This window comes from Callithrix jacchus, chromosome 6 (assembly GCF_049354715.1).
Source record: "Callithrix jacchus isolate 240 chromosome 6, calJac240_pri, whole genome shotgun sequence".
NCBI lineage: Eukaryota > Metazoa > Chordata > Mammalia > Primates > Cebidae > Callithrix > Callithrix jacchus.
In genome coordinates, this window is record NC_133507.1 from 35478517 (window position 1) to 35500510 (window position 21994).

The 21994-nt window shown below is 40.6% G+C and overlaps 1 protein-coding gene across 1 annotated transcript in view; it reads right to left on the reverse strand.

Annotated features, from left to right (window-relative positions):
• Window positions 1–14803, reverse strand: part of LOC144576786 (uncharacterized) — a 78530-nt gene extending 63727 nt beyond the window's left edge. The window contains exon 1 of the mRNA XM_078329083.1: window positions 14604–14803. Coding sequence (XP_078185209.1) covers window positions 14604–14710 — 107 coding nt within the window. The 5' untranslated portion in view covers window positions 14711–14803. The remainder of the gene's footprint in view (window positions 1–14603) is intronic.
• Window positions 14804–21994: the final 7191 nt, after the last annotated feature.

Consider the following 21994-nt stretch of genomic DNA (forward strand, 5'->3'; position numbering starts at 1 on the left):
CTGAAAGATAGAGATCCTCAGTCCAGCTGTGGCAATGTTGTACCCATGCCACACTAGCACACTCTGGAGACCAGTAAACATGTGCTGAATGCATGCGTACATGGGTCAACAAATAAATGGTACAAATTTGGCACAGAATGTACTCAGGGAATGGTGTCAAATGTCAGCTCTCATTTTCACTGATATGCTTTCAATGTATGCACATTCCCTGTAAAGTGGGTAGTAAGGGAGTAACATCAGGTAGCCCCCTTCAGAATAGTCCCACACCGTTACCCTGAGTGGTAGACACAATCTTAAAATTGGAGATGGTCCCCCAAGTTCCCAGGGACCATCTCCCAGTTATTCAATCACATCCTAATGTAGGTGCTACTAGTAAGAGATTTTGCATATGTGATTAAGGTCCCATACCAGCTGACTTTAAGAGAGGGATCTTACACTTAGTGGGCCTGTTCTAACCAGGTGAGGCTTTACAAAAGACAAGGCTCTTCGTGAGAGAGGTTTGAAGTGTGAGAGGGATTCAGTGTGAAGGCAATTCTAGGCTGCTGGCTTTGAAGACGTGCTGAGGGCAGCAAACTGCTGACAGCAGCAAGAAAACAGCCTCAGCCCCACAGCCACAAGGATGGAACTTTGCCACAGCCGCTAAGCTTGCAAGAGGACCCCAAACTCCAGATAAGATACAGCTCTGCCAACACCTCGATTGCAGCCTCACTAGGCTGTTAGCAGAGAACCGTATGCTGTGGCCAGACTTCTCACCTACAGAGCTGTGAGATGTGATCTAAGCTTATGGTCATTTTTTAGGCAGCAATAGAAAACTAATTCATCCTAGCCCTTCTTTTGCCAATTTTTTATTCCTATGCTTTAAAAGCACAGGAATGCTTTCAGGCTGCCATAAAATGATGATCCTGGAAGAAGACGTATTTTAAAACGACGATTCTTTAACACCTTACAAGGGATGGCACTATAAGATGCAAGGTAACCCCCCCCCCACAAATGAGCCGTGGCCTCTCATGATGCTGTGATTATCAGTGTATTATCGTACCTTTCTTTTTTCTTTTTTTTTAAATTATACTTTAAGTTCTGGGATACATGTGCAGAATGTGCAGGTTTGTTACATATGTATACAGGTGCCAGGGTGGTTTGCTGCACCCACCAACCTGTCATCTACATTAGATATCTTACCTTACTTTTATAATAGTGTCCAGGTTGTTTTTTGTCTTGAGAATGAAACTAATACATGCCTATAAAAAATTTAAAGTCTCAGAAAAGCAGCAATAAAAAAACAAATCATTAGTAATCCCTCACTCAGAAGCAATCCCTGTTAATATATTGACAGGAATATATTTCTTTTAAATTTGCTATACATTTATTTTAACAAAATTAAGAACATAATACACATTCTAATGCTTTTCAGATTTCCTTGACTATAGCCCAATAACATATAGATTTTGTATTACTCAGAAAAAAATTCTCAAAACAATACTGTTTTAGTCCATTTCGTGTTGCTATAAAGGAATACCTGAGACTGAGTAATTTATTTGAAACAAAAGGTTTATTTGGCTCATGATTCTACTGGCTGGAAGGTTCAAGACTGGACACCTGGAGAGGGCCTCAGCCTGCTTCCACTCATGGTGGAAGGCGAAGGGGAGCTGGTGTGCAGAGATCACATGGAAAGAGAGGAAGCAAGACAGGGCAGGTGCCAGGCTCTTTAACAAACAGCTTTCATTGAGCAAGAACTCACTCATTCCCCACCCCAGAGATAGCATTATTAATCACCTCATGGGGATCCACCCTCATGACAAAACCCCTCCTGTCAGGCCTCACCTCCAACATTGGGGACCAAGTTTCAACGTGAGGTTTGTTGAACAAACAACCCACATCCAAACATTTGAATTATGCCAAATACCCCATTACTTGCAATAAATTCTGATCGTTTCTATTTTGTTTCATTTTTTAAAAAAATAGTTTTTGGGACTTACTAAACTGATTGCAAGACCCACTAACGTGTTATTACCTGTAGTTTAAATAACATCACTATTTACTCAAGATACGATTTTCTATTTTGAATTTCCTGCCTTGCATCATTTCATGAAAACTCCCATGTTTTAATGTAATTTTAAACATGCTTGTAATGGCTTTATGATATTAAATTTTATTGAGGGATCATATTTATTTTATTTGCCCATGTTCCTATATTTGAATACTAGTTTGCTTCATATTTTTAATTAACATTTTTCTTGCCCATTAACATCTGTGTTGACACCGAGAAGTGAATCACTAAAGTAAGTGTTTGTATAAATATCTATCTCCCTTCTGAACAATGTTTATTCACACAAGGAGCCTGAGTCAAGACTTTTCATGCCTTCCTGCCCTGGTGCCCCCTGCACTCTCCTAATTAGCCAGAGAAAATAGAGCCTGGAGAGCACTGCTCTTCTCTGTACCTTGTTGGCCTGAAGGTTAGAAATCTTGGAGGAAACACAAGTCTGCGGTCTCAACCAGGCAAGACAGGAGGGTCCTTCAGCTACAGGTGTCTGAGAAGCACAATAGTTAGCTCCACAGCTGCAGAAATGTTTTCATGGCTTATGACTTGCTGGTATTGTGAGTTCTAACGAACTGTGATTTTCATTGCCGCTGAAGCAGCCTGGCATCTCTCTTCCCCACACAGACTGCCTTCCCAAGCAGCCAGTATTTAACATAAGTGCCCCGCAGGGGGATGCTGATTCCAGCGCTGGCTCTCACCTGCTGCTCCCAGCCTGCCCTCCCTTCACACCGTCAGAGACAGCCTAAGGACCTCACTTTCCACCTCTCCACTCTCACTTAAATGCCCCCCTTTTAATGCCCCAAACCATTTAATGCAATACTTATAGCAGAAAATTCACTTCTCTCAGCATTATGTAAGTATGACTACATTTCTCCTGAAATAAGCAGATGTTAGGATGTTTTCACAGGAGCCCCTGCCCGTGTTTGCCGGGTGCTAACACAAGCTTGGAAGGACGGGGTCATCTTACATGGCAAAGGCTTCTACAGAAGCTAGACATATGTTCTACGGTGGTCTAGGGTGCAGGATGGGTGAAGGTGAGGGCTGGGTGCTTTCCATAGGTGTTTACACACATCTGTCCTTCCAGAGAAAACTTAAGAGAATGCATTATTTCACGTCTCCGTGCTTTCGGCTGTGCACCATTCTTACCTTTCTACTCATGTCCAATTTCTACTTATGCTGCAAGACTCAACCCAGTCTTCTCCAGGAAGTTTTTTCTTTGACTTCCCTGGTCTGAGCCGAAAGAGCACCCTGAAGTGCCTCTTGCACTGAAGTATAATTATTTCTTTACTTTTCTTGGAAATGCGTCCAATAAATGTTTGAAGAATATGGTCCTTCTCTGGGAGTCGGAAACCCTAGACATTAGATTTCTGGTCTTGGCATTTGTTTGCTGGGTAGCACCAAAGCCACCTCCAGCCTCTAAGATTTTGTCTTATAATTTAAGTCAAATAAGAAACGGCATGATTGGCCGGGCGCGGTGGCTCAAGCCTGTAATCCCAGCACTTTGGGAGGCCGAGGCGGGTGGATCATGAGGTCAACAGATCGAGACCATCCTGGTCAACATAGTGAAACCCCGTCTCTACTAAAAATACAAAAAATTAGCCGGGCATGGTGGCGCTTGCCTGTAATCCCAGCTACTCAGGAGGCTGAGGCAGGAGAATTGCGTGAACCCAGGAGGCGGAGGTTGCGGTGAGCCGAGATTGCGCCATTGCACTCCAGCCTGGGTAACAAGAGCGAAATTCCGTCTCAAAAAAAAAAAAAAAAAGAAATGGCATGATTGCAGTAGGATGCAATGGCAACTGAAGCAGCCATGCCGCCAGGAAGAAGCATTGTTGCCCACAGCATTCATCAGTGTGTGGGTCATGTTTGCTAAACAGACTGATTTTCTTCCACCAAATCAAGTGAGAATTCTTATTTTTCATTATAATTCTCAAAAAGCAACATTTCTATCTCTTCCACTGAGATACGTTCTCAGTTGCAGGCACAGGCGGCACATCTAATTTAATTACAGTTTGCCTGCTTCCCAGATACTATTTTTTGTTTGTTTGTTTTGTTTTGTTTACAAATTGTAGATTTGTGGCAACCCTGTACCAAGCAAGTCTGCTGGTGCCACTTTCTCAACAGCTTGTGCCCCCTTCATGTTTCTGTGTTACATATTTCAAACTCATAGTGGGAGGGTAGGTACTAGACTGGTAAAATAGGAAAAAGTATTGGGATTCTAGAGTTCCCAGAGCCTCTAGAAGGTGGACCTGCAACACACATAGTCCATATCTCACTCTCAAAAATTTAAGCAGACTTAACTAAATTTAATTAAACGTGTAATCCTTTCATGAACTAGCATAATTTCTGATTAGACCAGAGTGACCAGTCCTTTATTCTAGCTATCTCACAGAAGAAAGTGTGATTCCTTCTAGGGGAAAAACCATATTTTTTCTCATCTCTAGAATTTTTTAAAACATAATGCCTCATCAAAAATTATAAAAGATGCAAATAATTAAAAATTACTGTAAGTATAAACAAAAAAAGTAAGATTCATAATCAAGAGAAAGAATACTCAATAATTAGCTGACCCACAGATGACCCAGATATTAGAATTCGCAGGCAGGGACTTTAGATGCTATTATAATAATAAGAAAATTAGAAGAAAAGATGAATAGGCAATTTCAGTATGGAAATGGAAGTCGAAAAAAAATAGATGTTTCAGATCAGAAATGATGGGAAATTAATAAATTAAATAAATAATAATTAATTAAATTACTAAATAAAATGAGTTTAGCAAAACTAAAGACATAGAAAAAAAGATTAGTTAATGAGAAGACAATATTAAATAAATTTTCCAAACTGTGGCCAAAAAGAAGAAAAATAAATAAAATAACAGAGCATGAGAGGCATATAGGAGAAATAAAAGGGAGATGTATTTAAAGAGATAACAGCTGAGAATTTCCAAAACTGTTAAAAGCACATCAACTAACTTATTATTATTCAAGCAGGATAATAAGGAAAACACACATAGGCTCTCTATAATCAAGCTGCTGAACACCAAAAATAAAAATAAAAGCTGGAAAGCAGCACTCCCCCTAATCCCCTCGGAAAGATATGGGAATAGCAATGAGAATTAACAAGTGTCTTGACAAACAGAAATGATGGAAGCCAAATAATAAAAAGACATCTTTAAAGTGTTAAAAATAAAACTGTCTAAACTAGAATTCTATATCGAGTAGAAAATTATTTAAACTTGTAATTGAAATAAAGACATCTTTAGTCAAACAAAACCTAAGATCATTTGTTTGTAAGCAAAGCTTATTCTCAAATAAATAATAAAAGCTCAAGTTGAGCAAAAATAATACCAGCCCGAGGCACAGTTCTACAGGAAGAAATGAGCATCAGCAAGTAAACACACACACATGTTAATATGAAGAAATGTTTTATGTTAAAGATTGTTGATGGTTAAGAACAACAACAAAAAGTACTCTGCAATTGATAACATACAGAAGTAAAATATATGAAAACAGCACAGATGACGTGAGAGAATAAATAAAATTAATTGCTCTAAGGTTCTGAAAAAAACTAATTCAAAGTAGTATATAATAAATTAAAGATGCATATTGTAATAACCACTAAAAAAAGTTTAAAGGACATTATTAAATAGCCCATGTAGAACACAAATGATATAATAAAAATTACTAAGCTTTAAATTGAAATAAAAGAGAAATAAGGAAACAAGGAAATGAAGGGCAAATAGGACACAAACTGTAAGGCAATGTACTTATTCATGTCATAAGCATATTAAATGAAAATGAGCCAAACAATCTAATTTAAAGACAGATATTTTCAGATGGGATAGAAGGCAACAAATACGCTGCTTATAAAACACACAGCTTAAGTGAAAGGACAAAAGTAGTGTGGAAGTAAATGGCTGGGAAGATGTGATATGCAAATATTAGTCACAAGAAAGCTAATGTAGCCACATAAGTATCAGACGAGTAAACTTCAAGACAAGCAAAAATTGGGAGATAAATGAAAGTATCTCATAATTAAATGGGTCAATTTATTTGAAGGATGTGACATTTCTAAATCTCTATGTTCCTTTTCTTTTTCTTTTTCTTTTTTTACATTCTTAACAATTTTTTAAATTATACTTTAAATTCTAGGATACAAGTGCAGAACATGCAGGTTTATTACATAGTTATACATGTGCCATGGGGGTTTGGCACCCATCAACCCATCATCTACATTAGCGTTTCTAATAATATAGCAGCAAATAACATAAAGCAAAAATTAGTGTAAATATAGAATAAAAATATACAAATCCACAAAGACACATATTTTTACCCACGTAGCTCAGGAATTGATAGAATAAGCAGATGAAAAAAATCAGTAAATATAGAGAAAAGTTTTAAAGTGCTATTAGACAATTTAACCTCATTGATGACTACAGAACTACATCTAACTATTGCAGAATAAACATTTGTCTTAAGAACATGTGGAATATTCAGCAAAATAGACCAAATGCTTAGCTGTAACAGAAGTCTCAATATGTTTCAAAGAACTGTAATCAGAGTACGCTTTCAGGAAAAAATAGAATTAAATTTAAAGTCCATAAAAAAGACAACTAGAAAGTCTTCAGATATTTGAGAATTGAACAACACATTGTTAAATAATTTATAAATCTAAGAAAGAATCAAACAGAAATTAGAATATATTTGGAAATTTGGAACTGAGTAGCAATGAAAGTATACATATGAAAATTTGTGAGATTTAGAGCAGGGATTAAAGAGAACTCTACAGTTTTAAATAACCATATTAGAAAAAAAGAGAAATTTTTAATATTAATTATCTAAGTTTCCATCTCAAGAAACTAGAAAATAGAAAAGGAAATTAAACAAAGGCAAATTAAACAAAAAAATTTCTATGATAAATGAATCAATGAATTTTTAAAAAGAGGTAAAATGGAAAAAAAATAAATGAATCATTTGGTTATTAATAAAGCTTAGTAAAACCAGCCAAATTTGGTCAAGACTGATAAAAATAAATAAAACACAGATTATTAATAGATAAAAAAATTTTTAAAAAGAGACATTACTACAAAACCTACCCAAATTAACAGGATAAGAGAAGAGATGGGAACTTTCAGAATATTAGAGAAGTGGGGAGGATTCTCTTCCCAACAAAACAACCGTTCAACTGGGGAAAATTATTTGTGTTTAAAATAAAACCTATTTGAAGTTTGTGGAGACTCAAATGAATTAATGGAGTAATATTTACTCAAGAAAATCTACAAATACATACCAAATGTCAGTAAGAACAGCAAGAGTCAGTAGTATTGGAAGCAGAACATGCTCCCTCCCCCAGTGTCAGGTTCAGTATTATGGAAACCACTCCAGTGTTCTAATCCGGGAGAGAGTAGTCAAGAAGAAAGGTGACTATTTTTCTCTCATCTCCCAGCCTAGAGCTATTTGTCATAATGGGAAGAGCAGGCCATTGGGGTGTCTCATCTCCTTCAGCTCTGTGATGTATAAGCTGTTTGGACAGGCTCAGAGGAGAAGACCAGTATTTTCCTCCACAACCAGGCCCACTCATAGGTCAGAAACTTGATTCCAGGCACAGTAGGCCAAGATTCCTCGGCCATGATCACAGTCACCACCTCCTAAGTTCCCTTATCATGGGGTGACTGTTTCACGTCAGCAAGGAGAAGCTGAGATGACGAGGGCCCTCCTCACCCACCTGCTAGTGCCCCACTGTAGGGAACTGTGTCAGGGAGGAGGACAGCTATCTTCTGCAGAGGCTCTCCCCAGGAGGAGTGGCCAGTTCTGACAAAGAACGGTAGAACTCTGCCTGAGGAAGTTCATTTACAGCATCTAGAATGCTCACAGTGTTGTCAAAGAGAAAAATGGAAGCCTGGAGGAAGCGCAATTAAAGAGCAGAGTGCTCACCGTTCCCTAATGCTAGTAGCAGCAAGCAAAATGGCAGAGCGGCCAGGACGTTAACAGTGAGAACCAGGAGACAAGAAGGCCAAGAATAACACTTCTGGAATCACAGTCTACCCTGCTGCTGGGGAACTCCTATGGACATGTAAGCCGGTGCAGGACTGGAAAGCATGCCTCAAGCTGCACTCAGAGGCATCACCAGTAGTGTGATTCTTACTGGCCCTGGGGCCTTCAGCACAGTCTCTGACCAAACACTGGGTAAGCAATAAGCTACCCATGGGCAAGGCCTAAGGTGTCAGGCAGTGAAGTCATAAATATGTCTGCCAGTCTGAAAGGCTGTGAGCATATGCAAGGTTGGGCCCCATCAGGAGTAATCAGAGAGACAAAATCTAAGCTTTTGATGTCTTACTGAATATAGAGCAACAGCATAAACTCCAGGACCTGTGATTTCGGTCCCTAAGTCACACACATGTCTAATGTTAAAGGGTCAATATCTAGCTTGCCAAGACGGCTTAACCACAACTATTGACAAAAAGTGACTTAGGCTGGCCCAGGGGTGGCCCCAGATAACCAGGTATATTAGTCAGAGTTCTCTAGAGGGACAGAACTAATAGGATAATTTAAAGGGGAGTGTATTAAGTAATATTAAATCACAAGCTCACAAGGTCCCACAATAGGCCTCCTGCAAGCAGAGGAGCAAGGAAGCTAGTCCAAGTCCCAAAGCTGAAGAACTTGGAGTCCAGTGTTTGAGGGCAGGAAGCATCCAGCATTGGAGAAAGATTAGGCTGGGAGGCTAAGCCAGTCTAGCCTTTTCACATTTTTCCGTCTGCTTTTTATTAGCTGGCAGCTGATCAGATGGTACCCACTCAGATTAGATGGTACTCAAGGGTGAGTATGCCTTCCCCACCCCTCTGACTCAACTGTTAGTACCCTTTGGCAACATGCTCACAGAGACACCAGAATCAATACTTTGCATCCTTTAGTCCAATCAAATTAACACTCAGCATTAACCATCATAACAGGTTAAAAGACAATAAAAATTTAAAAAGTAAATAAATTTGAGCAGGAATTCAGCGACTGCATTGTCCAGGAGAGACCATATGGTAAGCTGCAAAGCAAGCTTCAATAAATTTAAGAGGATTGAAACCATTCAAAGTATGATTGGCAGCAATGGCATAAAACTATAAAACAAAAGAAAATTTGTGAAATCCACTAATACTGGAAATTTAGCAACACTTCAAAATAACTGGTGAGTCAAAGAGAATTCACATGGGAAATTAGAAAATGTCTTGAGATGAATAAAAATGACAACATGACACTTAAAGGCTGTAGCTAATGCAGTGGTTAGGTGGAAACATATGGCTATAAATGCCTGTATTTTCCAAAAAAGAAAGGTCTCTAATCAATGGCATAAATATGTACAGTATATTAAATTAGAAGAGTATCATAAATTGAAAGAAAAAAGAAAATGATAAAGATTACAATAAAAAATAAAATGCAGAATAGAAAAGCAATAGAAAAAAATTCAAAACCAAAAGCTGTTTAAAAAAAAATTAGCAAAATTGACAAATACTTGGCTACATGACCCAGAAAAGGTATAGAAAACTAAACCTACCAAAATTAGGAATTAATGAGGATGTATGTGATTACTGACTTTACAGAAGTAAAAAGTATAACAAGAGAATACTATGAACAGCCATTCGCTAACTTGTTTTATTCAAATTACTGATAATTGAAATTGACAAACCTCTAGAAAGGTACAAACTACCAAAAATACTTCAAGAAGAAATGGAAAATCTGAGTAGATCTATAATGAGCAAGAGATTTAAGTAACAATTTTTATATTTCCCACAAACTTAAATATACCCCATTTGGTTTCAATGGTAGTTTCTACTGACCATTTTTTTAAAAAATGAATTAATACCAATTTCTCATAATGTCTTCAGAAAAAAAAACAATGAAGATGAGAAGATACTTCTCCACTCATTCTATGTGGTCACTATCACCCTGATACCAAAACCAGACAAAGATGTTACATGTACAGGAAACTACAAACCAGCCTCCCTTAAGACTACAGACACAAAAATCCTGTAGAAAATACTAGCAAATGGAATTCAGGAAGTTATATAAGGGGTTATACACTATACCCAACTGAGATTAATACCAGGAATGCAAGGTTGTTTTACCATAAGAAAATCTATCAATTAAACGTATAAATTATCAAAAATTATAGGTTCATCTCAATAGACATAGAAGAACATTTGACAAAATCCAGTAGCCTTTCATAATTTAAAGACTTTCAAAATTAAACAACTAGGAATAGAAACTTTCTCAACCTGATAAAGGGCATCTACTAAAAACTCATAGCTAATATCATACTTAGGTAGAAGTCTAAGAAGGAGTACTCTTGCCACTGGAATTCAACATTGTGCTGAATAATCTAGTCATGCAATTAGTTAAAATAATAAATAAATGCCTTCTGCATAATTCTGTTTATGGAAAATGCTAAGGAATCTATTAAAAACTAGTTAAGCTGTAATCCTAGCACGTTGGGAGGCAGAGGTGGGCAGATCACAAGGTCAGGAGTTCAAGTCCAGCCTGGCCAATATGGTGAAACCCCATCTCTACTAAAAAAAAAAAAAATACAGAAATTAGCTGGGTGTGGTAGCAGGTGCCTGTAGTCCCAGCTACTCAGGAGGCTGAGGCAGGAGAATCGCTTGAACTCAGGAGGTGGAGGTTGCAGTGAGCCAAGATGACACCACCGCACTCCAGCCTGGGTGACAGAGACTCAGTCTCAAAAAAACAAAAAAAGTCTGTTAGACCACAGCACACTCACATTAGAACTCAGGATTAAGAAACACACTCAAATTCACACAACCACTTGGAAACTGAACAACTTGCTTCTGAGTGTCGACTGGATAAACAATGAAATGAAGGCAGAAATAAAGATGTTCTTTGAAATCAATCAGAATGAAGACACAACTTACCAGAATCTCTGGGACACCTTTAAAGCAGTGTTGAGAGGGATATTTATAGCAATAAATGCCCACCAGAGAAGAGAGGAAAGATCTAAAATTGACACCCTTTCGTCAAAATTGAAAGAGCTAGAGAAGAAAGATCAAAAAAACTCAAAAGCTAGCAGAAGACAAGAAATAACTAAGATCAGAGCTGAACTGAAGGAAATAGAGACACAAAAATCCCTTCCAAAAAAATCAATAAATCCAGGAGGTGTTTATTTAAGAAGATCAACAAAATAGGCAGACCACTAGCCAGACTAATAAAAAAGAAAAGAAAGAATCAAATAGATGTAATAAAAAATGATAAAGGGGATATCACCACTGACTCCACAGAAATAAAAGCTACCATCAGAGATGACTACAAACAGCTCTATGCACATAAACCAGTAAACCAGGAAGAAATGAATAAATTCCTGGACACCTGTACTCTACCAAGACTAAACCAGGAGGAAGCTGAAACCCTGAACAGACCAATAACAAGGGCTGAAGTTGAGGCAGCACTCAATAGTCTACCAAGCAAAAAAACCCCAGGCCCAGATGGGTTCACAGCCGAATTCTACCAGACATACAATGAGGAGCTTGTTCCATTCCTTCTGAAACTATGTCAAACAATACAAAAAGAGGGAATCTTCCCTTACTCATTTTATGAGACCAACATCATCCTGATACCAAAATCAGGCAGAGACACAACTAAAAAAGAAAATTTCAGCCCAATATCCATGATGAACATTGACCCTCTGCCCTCGTTCGTGGAGGGCGACTGCCTCACGCAAGAAGGTAGAGGGCCCATTGAACTGTTAAGGTGTCAGCAGATGACAAAAGCTAAAAGTGCTCACTGTTACACTTCTTCTGAGGCTTTGGGGGTCATGGGCACCACCATCTACACTGCTGTGGGGCCTGCGCAGAGCTTTGCTCCTGCCAGCTCTCAAAAACAGTCATCCCAGCTCCTGCACCTGCTCACCTGCATGCTCCCTCCTGGGAGGGGTGGAACCCAACAGGACTGAGCCAGTGGAGTTCACTCTTGCAGGCACTGAAGCAGCTGGCTAGTTCCAAAGCCTGTGCACTACAGTTCCCACCTGCACAGGGGTCAGGGAAACCCTGCTTCACCAGGTGGGCCTGCTGGATCATGCTCTGACCTCCACTCACCAGAATCTGGCAGCGAATCACCCAGCCCTCCTCCACTTCAGGAAGGCAATCTGGGGACAGAGAGACCCATCAGGAAAAGGTCCCCCACAGAGGCATTCCAGATGGCCCTTTCAGCAGCTCTGGAAGGAGGGAGGAATGGAGGGAGAATGCAAATTTTAGCAGTGAGGAGACCATTGAAACAATGAGAAGAGTTTCCTGGCTTCTGTGCAATGTGTTCAGGTTTTGTTCTGTTTACAGCCAGCTGGCGTACACAGCATTTATCCAATACTTAGTATGTGCTGGGGACTCAGCACACCTTATCTCACTTGGTCTTTTAATACCCCGGAAGTAAGTACTTTTTTGAGAGAGAGAGAGAGAGAGAGAGAGAGAGAGAGAGAGAGAGAGAGAGAGATTTTATTGTTTATTTGTTTGATTTTGAGGAGGCGTCCTTTTATTTTTATTTTAAAAATAAGTCTAAGAAGTGATTGCTGCCTCTAGTTTGTAGGTGTGTAACTCAAAGCCAACCAGTCTGCAAATATTGGCTCAAGCTTCTTTCCCTAAAGGGGCTATAAGTGAAACAGGACGTGGGAAATCCAGGACATGGATGGGGTAGATGCCCAGAAGCCCAGGTAAGTGAACAAGCTGGGTAGGTGTTATGGTTCCTACATTTCCAAATGATTCTCTCTAACATCCATGACTTCATTTGCTTGTGGATTTGTACTTTCCAAACCCCTCTTGCTATATGAATCACTCTAGTAACAACTGTTACTGCTTAGGCCTTCTGCAATTTCTCTGAGCCAAGATCAGCTATTATTAGCTTCATTTTTCCAGGGGAGGAACATCAAGCTGGAGAAGTAAGTTTGTTTTCATGCATAATCTCCTGGGTGGAGCAGCATTGCCAAGGCAGGAACACAGGTCTCCTGACTCCTGGTCCCACACCTGCCTCTGGGGCCACATCTGCTGCTTCACGTCCTTTGGTTTACAACCTTCAGCACGGGGAAGCAAGTATGAGAACAATTCCAGGCCCCTGTTAGTCCCCCTAATGTTCAAAATGAATGTTTTTCAAGTTTTCGACGTTTTGTCTTTCATTCTCAGATGAATGGACATGTCTCGAGACCTTCTGGAAGACGTCATTTTCCTCCAACTGCCTGTTCTGAGAGTGGGCAGCTATCCTGACTGAGCTCAGGTCACCAAGAATGTCATTTTCAGGTAAGACACCAAGAGATATGTCCAGCTTTAAAGGATTTCCAATTTAACTATCAACACCTGCTAGTCTTCCTAACTTCTTTGTTTCAAAAATAACATAAGCTGGCAAAGGTTTGTGTTAAAATTTGGCTTAATATTTCCATTATGAGTCACTGGAAATGAGATAGACTGACAAGGACTTTCTACTGAGCCGTTGTCCATTAAAATTGTTGGTGGCATCAGTGTCTTATCATTATGAACACAGTCACTAGGATGGGCCCTCTCAATGTAATGGCACAGCACCCTTTCTGTCTCCCTTGTAGCAAAGACAAACAGCAAACTATTACGTGATCTACAGTTACTGACAGCTCTATTAGGCATGTTAATGTCTTGTTAGAAATTATCACACACACACACAGAGTGTGCCATCAACCAGCGGTCCCTGAGGTCTCTGTGCTGACTACCCATGTTATTTATTCTGGAATTCAGGTTTCTGGATGACAGCTAATGCAAACTGATGCATTTATAAGATGCATTCTCTTTATTGTCTGATAAATCGAGATTGTTTATTAGAGAGAGATTAACAGAGAGAAAAGGAAGAAATAGATTCATTTGCTAACTGAAATGAGAGCTGCATAAAATATAAGTTATGGGTTTGCCTGTCCTCAAGCCTCTGGTCTGCACAGTGTCTCATGTTTTTCCTTGAAGATGTGTTCCGGTGATGCATGGTAGGGCTTTGAATTCAGTCAAGTATCAATACTGGGAAGCAAATTGGCTTTTGTCAAAAGGCAGCAAATTATCTATATATGGCTTAATATAAACCAGTGAGTATCTTAGTCGTAGCGAAAGAATGTCTTTTTTTATGTAAGCCAGAGACAGTTCTGTGACAGGTAATTTTTGAGAGTCTTTACGTTTTTGCCTTTTTAATCGGGATGAGGAAGAAACCGCTCAAGCAATGGCACAGTGCAGTGGGAGCCCTTGTGGAAAATCACACCTCTGATGAATGCGCCAGGCTAGCAGGCCATCTGTGAAGTCAGGCTGACATGCACATGGAATGGTTTCCTGGCACTCTGTACAAATGTGATTGTGGTTTTCTGCTTGGGGCCAACTATCTTACTGTTTCTTGCTTTTCTTTGGAGTAGCTAATGTGTATAATTGCAAACTCCTTAAACACAAGGCCATTTTTAAAATCACAAATGTTAAGTCTGTTTATATCCTATATTAAAGAAAACCATGTGCCCAGTTCCCCATCTTAATGAAGGTGCTAATGATGTCGACAGATCATGTAAACTGTCAGTAAGTGTGACTACTCACCTTATAATTAAGTGGCTAATGTCTCTTCCTCTGCTGCAGCCAAGGCGATGGTATGGCCAGATGGGATCCCTTGGGCAATGGAGAAATAATTCCTTTTTCTGGAGCATCTGAGTCCTGCAGAGAGGCAAAGAGCATGGGTGACTGAGATCACATAGAAACTCGTCCTTTTATTAACCAAATAAATGAGTAAGAAAGGCCACTGGTAAGCAGAAGGCTTCCCACCCTGAGTGAAGAGTGCCTGCTCTTCCCCTGACCCTCTCCCACAGGCTGGGTTGTCTGCACTCATGGCTGCCATCTGAGAGGCTGTTGCTGCTGTGATGCTGGCGTGCTGGCATGCTGTTTCTCCAGCCCTCTTCTTTGGGTTATAGGCCCCTCCCCATGGTCATACAGTGGCTATTGACCCAGGTATAGACACCACATTCTCCTGCACACAGTGATAGCTCCAGGATAGATATGTAATGCAGGCAGGACCAATCATAGAAATATTTTTAATGGATTGGAAAGACTGGGGAAAACAAATCTGGGAAAGCAGGCAGCCGTCCCCCTGCCCCACAATGGCTGGAAGAGACAATCTGTACAATGAGAAAAAAAAGCAGCTCAGAGCCAAGAGACAGGGAAATGCAGAGTGAGAAAAGCGAGAGGCCAGAGGGCATTATCTTGGCCTGAAGTGAAGTCTTGCTGTGGACTTCTCAGTAACAAGTCAATGTCTTCTTCCTTTGCGCATCCAACTTGGGTTTCCTTCACTTACAACTGAAAGGAGTCCTGACTAATCCGTTTCTAGTCTAAATGTGGCAAGTTTGGAGAACCCCTGGATGCCTCTGCTTTAAACAACAGGAACTGCAGCCTGTTGACAGCATGTATGACATGCAACCCCCTAACTGACCCACACAAATACAGAGCTCCCTTCTCCTGTGCCCACCTAAGTCTCCTCCACAACATGGAAAGAGGAATGCAAGTTAAGAAGGCAGGGAGCAAAACAGACCCAGACACAAGCAGCAGAACTGGATGACAAGCCCATCCCCCACAGGCTCACTCACACAGCAAGAGCAAAGCAATTATTCCCACTCTGGCATCGTCATTTTACAAAGGGGCATAGTTCCCTAGAGGAGGCCAGCTTCTGACCAAGGGCTGGAGAAGAGTAGGAAGGGGAGGCAAGACGCTGAAGCCAGGAGTGTGTGCAAGATCACAAGTCAAGTCCAGGACCAAGGATGTCTATGTAAGTCTCCAAAACCCAAAGCTTTAGAGGCAAAATCAAAGCCAGAAACTCAGAGATAGGGGCTGAGCAATGAAGAGCACCACAGGAATGAATGTGGTCAGCCTTGGTAACTGACAAAGCTACAGTGTCTGTCCTCTGCAGCTGGTGTTGGGAGCACTGGGAGAATGGTGCCTGGGAGGCTGAGTGTACAGGAGCAGGAATGGATGGAGATGCTATAGGCTATTGGGACCTTTTAACAATCAAAACATTAAGCAATGCTCTTGATAGACTCAAATGGAACACAGAAGCCCCTCAAGAGCACAGATGTTAGCATCTGGAAGTGGTCTTGGGTGATTTAAGAAAGAACACGATGTGGGTAAATTACTGGTCCACATTCCGGTTTCCTTTGTACTAACTGAACCAGAAAGCAACAATCAGTTCTTGTGAGGGCAGACAGGCTGTTTGGATGGCCACCAACACTGTGGCACTAAAGGAGTTTTCATGGTACAATTGTGATTATACTAAGCATAAAGCTAACCACGCCACAATGAAGCTCTGGCCCAGAAGAGACGGTCTCAGCCAGTCAGATCCCTGTTCATCTGCAATCAACATGCAGAGAACCACAGGAAGCTCGGGGACTCCAGAAAGCAGAATCTCTCTACCCTCAGCATCTCTGATGGCAGGGAAGGGCACTCCTGCATTCCACCTGGAACGCAGTGTGGCCATTCAATGTGCATCTGCTCCTGCCTTCGTCCCTTACACAGGGGTTTTTGTCAGGAAACCTCACCAGAGGGACCAGCATCCCAGCAGAGCAGGCACATGGCTGTCCTGTACTACAAGAGAAGGAAGGATTGGAAATCAGTGCCTATGGGCAAGCCACGTGCCCACACTCAGCCTCACCCACAGCTGAGTGAGGCGCTAAGGGTGAGCTCCACACCAGAGAAGGAAGGTGCCACAAGGGACGGTCAGCATTCTCTGGGTAGCTTTCACAACTGTGGAGAAACCTCCAGCAAGTGCAAACTTGCACACTGTGGAGAAAGCAAAGAACGTCACGGGTCGGGGAGCTGGAATGGGAGAGCTGAGCACGTAAAGGAAACATGTGGGCAGCCCTGGGCTCAATCCCCAATCCTGCCAAAACAGCCAAGTACAGCCAGAGAGGCTGAATGACCAAAATTATAACTCAGACAAGGACCGGCTGGCTGTGGAACCGGACTCCCTGGGCTCCCAGAGCGGAGTCTTCCCCAACACCAGCTATTTTGTTGATGGGAAACAGGCCCCTGGGATGGAGACCAAGAGAGACTCCCAGGTGAGAGGATGTGTGTAGATTTTACACTGACACCAGCAGTAGACGGTTTCCATTTCTCCACATCCTCATCATCCCTGTTAATTCTCTGTTCGTTTGATTACTGCTGTCCTAGTGGCTGGAAGTGGCATCTCACTGTGCTTTTGATTTGCATCTCACTAATGATATGGAGCATCTTTTTATGTGCTTCTAGACCATTTACATCCCTTCTTTGTAGAGCTATCCGTTCAGACCATTTCTCCTTCTTTAAAAATTAGGTTATTTGTCTTTAATTATTCAATTATAATAGTTCTTTTTTACATATGTTGGATACAAGTCCCATATTAGACATATAACTTGAAATATTTTCTATCATTCTGTGAGTCGTCTTCTCTCTTTCTTGATGGTGTTCCCTGAGACAATACTGTTGTTTGTTTTGATGATATCTAGTTTACCTGTTTTTCTTTTGTTGCTTGTGCCTTTTTTGTTATATCTAAGAAACTACCTAACCCAAGATTCTGAAGATTTTTGCCTGTGTTTTCTTTCAAGGGTCTTACATGCAGGTCTGTGATCACTATGTGTTAAGGTTTGTGTATGGTCTGCAGTGGAGATCCAACTTTACTCTTCTATGGAATGAAATTCTTTGCATTTAGCCTGTTTGGATTCCATAGAGATTCTTGAATTTATAAGTTTATGTTTTTCACCAAATCTAGAAAGTTCTCAGCCATTATATAATATTTTTAGCACTGCATTATATATCTTAGAGATTCTAATGACACAAATTTTTGACCTCTTCATAATGTTCTAAAGGTCTCTGGAGCTCTGTTTATTTTATTTGTGATTTCTTTACTCTCTGTTCTTCTGATTGGATCATTTCTGTTCCTCTGTTTTCAGCATCACTGATTTTTCCTTCTGTCATCTCCATCCAGCTGAGTCAACTCGGTAATTTTTTTTAATTTCAGTTATCACATATTGCAATCTTAAAACTTACAATGGCTTCTGTCTTTGTAATTTCTCTTTTTTCCCCCCAAAAGTCCTATATTTCCACCTGTTTCCAAAATATTCACCCTTTCCTCATGGATCGCTGTTGTAACAGTGCCATTAAAGTCTCTCTAACAGTCCCAACATCTGGATCATGTTGGAATGGGACTCTATTGATTATATTTTCCCTTGAGTATTACTCTCTTTAACCCCCTGTGTTCTACATCACTGCAGAGAGAGAGAGAGAAATCAATGAGGGTACCCCACACACGCTTTGTAAAACCCTCCTTTCCTGGTCCCACTTTCCTCTCAGGCACTTGGGTGCTTGACTCTATGGTAGCACAAGATGTAACTCGGACCAGCCTTGGGGCAGGGGCAGGAGAGAAAAAAAAAGGAAAAACGTCTTGAGGTTTCTTTCCACACTCCTTGTGTCACATGGGTGAGGAGCTTTTCCCTGTCCTCCAACCTGAGACTGATTCTCTTTGAGGTTTTGCTGACCGTGCCTGCTCTGTGGTCTACAGTTTCCTATTTTGACCTGCCCTTGGTCCAAAACTGAGTGTTAAAAAAAAAAGAAAAAGAAGAAAAGAAAAGAACAAAAGAAAGAAGTCTGGGCCCCCATACTGGTCATTCTGCATGCTGGCATTTTAACCCTGCTCCCAGTCTGTGTGTTATTCACCATTTTTCAGAGTCCTTGACTTTTTATATTTTGTCCAGCATGTTTTTTGTGATCACTGTAAAAATAAGCTGCAGTAGGCTTACTTCATTTTGGCCAGAAACAGACGACTCTGAGGCATTTTTAATAATATGTAATCTTCTTAATTCCTTGTTCGCTTACTGACTAGCCCCTGTTCTTACTGGTAGGAGCACTTCCCTACATACGAGGCTTTTGTTCTTAATTCACTGCTGAATTCCTAGCATTCAGGAAAATACCTGCCACATAGTAAGCCCTCAACAAATATTTGTTGAATAAATGAATCTTCATGCACAGAACTTTCTTCTGCACTTTTAGATTTTACTTAGGATACTTTTCCTAGAAGTTAAGTTATTGACCAAAAGGTATAATTATCTTTTAGGTGGTATTCATGTTGTCAAATTCTTTTCTAACAAGGGAGCATACCTGTCTCATCACAATAGAATGGAGGAGTTGGTTTTTTTACAACATTTTCTAATTTATAGGTGAGGATGTTATCTCATTGCTATTTTTATCTGTACCTAATACTTTTAACTCAAACATCCCTGGATCTCCTAAGGAAATTTGTATTGCAAAGACTAAGCTATTCTTCCTAGATGTTCTGGCCCCTGCCTTTGAAACACCCCCTAAAGGGGGATCTCCTTCCTGCAGATCCTCTCGTTGGAGAAAGGAGGAGGCTGTAAAGCTGAATTGCATAACCCTTTGCAAAAATTGCCCCTAGATCCACTGCCTTCCTTCTCAATTCCTCCCATCCAAAAAGTTGCTGTCGAATTTCTTTTGAAATAATTAGAGTGATATTTTTCAAGCAGAAAAATCTCATGTGCTTCCAGCTTCCAGTAATGAAGCCAGGTTATTTAAAACAACTTTCTTGCACACACACAAAAAAATTCAAGATGCTGGGTCAATATGGGGGAGAAAAATCACATGAAAAAGCATTTCAAAGTTGAAAATGGGAAAACTCCCAGATCATTTTTCTAAATTAGCACTTTTAACCAAGGAAGTAAGCCAACCGCTGGAGTTGGAGAAAAGCCTGGGCCCCATACTGGTCGTACTGCATGCTGGCGTTTTGACCCTGCTCCAGTCTGTCTGAGTCCAAATTCCCATGGGAATTTGCCATTACCAAGGGCTTGGGCTCAGTTCACCCTCAGGACATCCCCCATTCCAAAGTGGAAAATCTTAGAGATGATATTTCAAGTTTGTAGGCTTTATCTCATGGTGATTGCATAATACATTTTCCCCCACACCCCACTCCCTGAAACCCAGGGAAGTGTTGAGAAACTGTCTTGGGAAGAGCAAAGCAGAAAAAGTAAAAGAACGTGAAAGAAGAAGTCCTGAGAATTTCTGGCCTCACACATTTTCACTCTGGAAAAGTGTGGCCTGAGGCTGCTGAGGAACCACAGCTGCACCTTTGATCGAAGTGATCCCCACTGTGGTGGCCACAAGATTTGAAAGCAGCAAAGAAAATTTTTCTCTGAAGAAAGATACCTCCATCGTTGTCTTTAGGAAACCGCTGAAAACTTTTCATGACAGGCAAGCATCAGGCAGTGAGAGGATCTCTTCTCATTGAATGAGAGACACCTGCAGTAGTCCTGACTGCACCCTCCGCCCCCTCTGACCTGCGGGGGCTCCACATCGGGGCAGCCCAACCAGAAGTCCAACAAGAGGAGTCTGGTTAGTCCATTTAGGTAAGCCTTTCAGAAAAAGAAGATGCTCAGCACATGCAGAATGTGAAAGAAACTCAGAAAACCCACCCAAGGAATTGCTGTGTTCTGGTCTAAGTTACAACACAGGCTACGAGCACATTTTAGAGGATTCCAGGAATTCCATCAGCAAAACCATTGGTCTATAAATGTGTGGGGGGAATCCAGCAGAGTAACCAAGCATTGCCAATACACGTTCATTTCCTTCCTGCTGTCATGTTTTAAAATGCATCTGTCATTGGGATAAACAGCACATTAAGTCACTAGCGACATGCAGAGGGAAGGAAAGCCATGACTCTTCTCCTTCCCTTCTCCTTACTCTTCTTCAAAATGAAGGAAATGCTAGTCTAGCAGCATCACGTTCCTTTGGGACCATGTTTACCAGTAAATATAATCACTGTTTTCAAAGGCATGCTGTGGCTGAGCAGGGTGGCTCATACCTGTAACCACTTTGGGAAGCAAAGGTGGGAGAATCACTTAAGGGCATTGTAGTAGAACCCTATCTCTACAAAAAAAAATTTTTTTAACATAATAAATAAATAAATAAATAAAAGCATGCTCTGTTGTGGCCTTTTCCAGCATCCCTGTCACCCATGACATCAGACTGAACAGGAACTGAAGGTGCCCCATTGGCAGGTACAAGTAACTCACTCTCACTTTACTTCATTCTCAAGCATTAAGGCTGATATAAGGCTTTTTTATTGCTTCTGGCTCCAGGGTTAACTGGTTGGTAAAGTGGACATTGTGGCTGGTAGAATCTAAACTAAGCTATGTGCTTCAGCATAGTGATCATGCATAATGAGGATTTACAGACAGTAGGTTAGGAAATCACTATCATGTCCTACATATATCCCTAAAATTTGACCAAGGGAAAGGGTATTATTAGAAGTTGGACCATCCAGGGACCATTGGTCAAATACTATTAACAGTTACCTAATTACATCCCCATGCACATAAGAATTTACTCTGACATTTAAAGTTTGTTTCAATGACTTTGCTATGTTCTGACATCTATCAGGAATAACCTCTACTTAGTTGCTCTTTCATTGTATTGCAAAGGCTGTCTTTGCCTCTGGATAGATGTCAAGATCAAGAACATTGTCTTATTCTCTGTATCCCCAAACTTGTCAATATCTGATAAGGAACAGACTCCCATCTTTCATTAACACCCTCATTCAGCAAAATTGTATTGAGCACCTACTTGTGGACACTGTACCAGCAATAAACAAAGTGTAAAAAAATCACTGTCCCCATGAACATTTATATCACAGTGGGAAGACATCTAACATACACGGTAAATAAATGACATATACAGTATGTCAAGAATTGAAACGAAGGGGAAAAACAGAACAGGCCAGGATTATAAACAGAGTATGCCAGAGCCAGCTCACACTGGCTTGGAAAAGCCAATTGTTTTATTTTCAGGAATTCTTCAAGGCAATTGTGCCATCCCCTTGGCACCTTAAAATTGGCTACAGTGAAAGCATTTACATCATGGGAATCAGTAAGCCCCAAAAATTCGTGCACCTATCCCCTAACCAC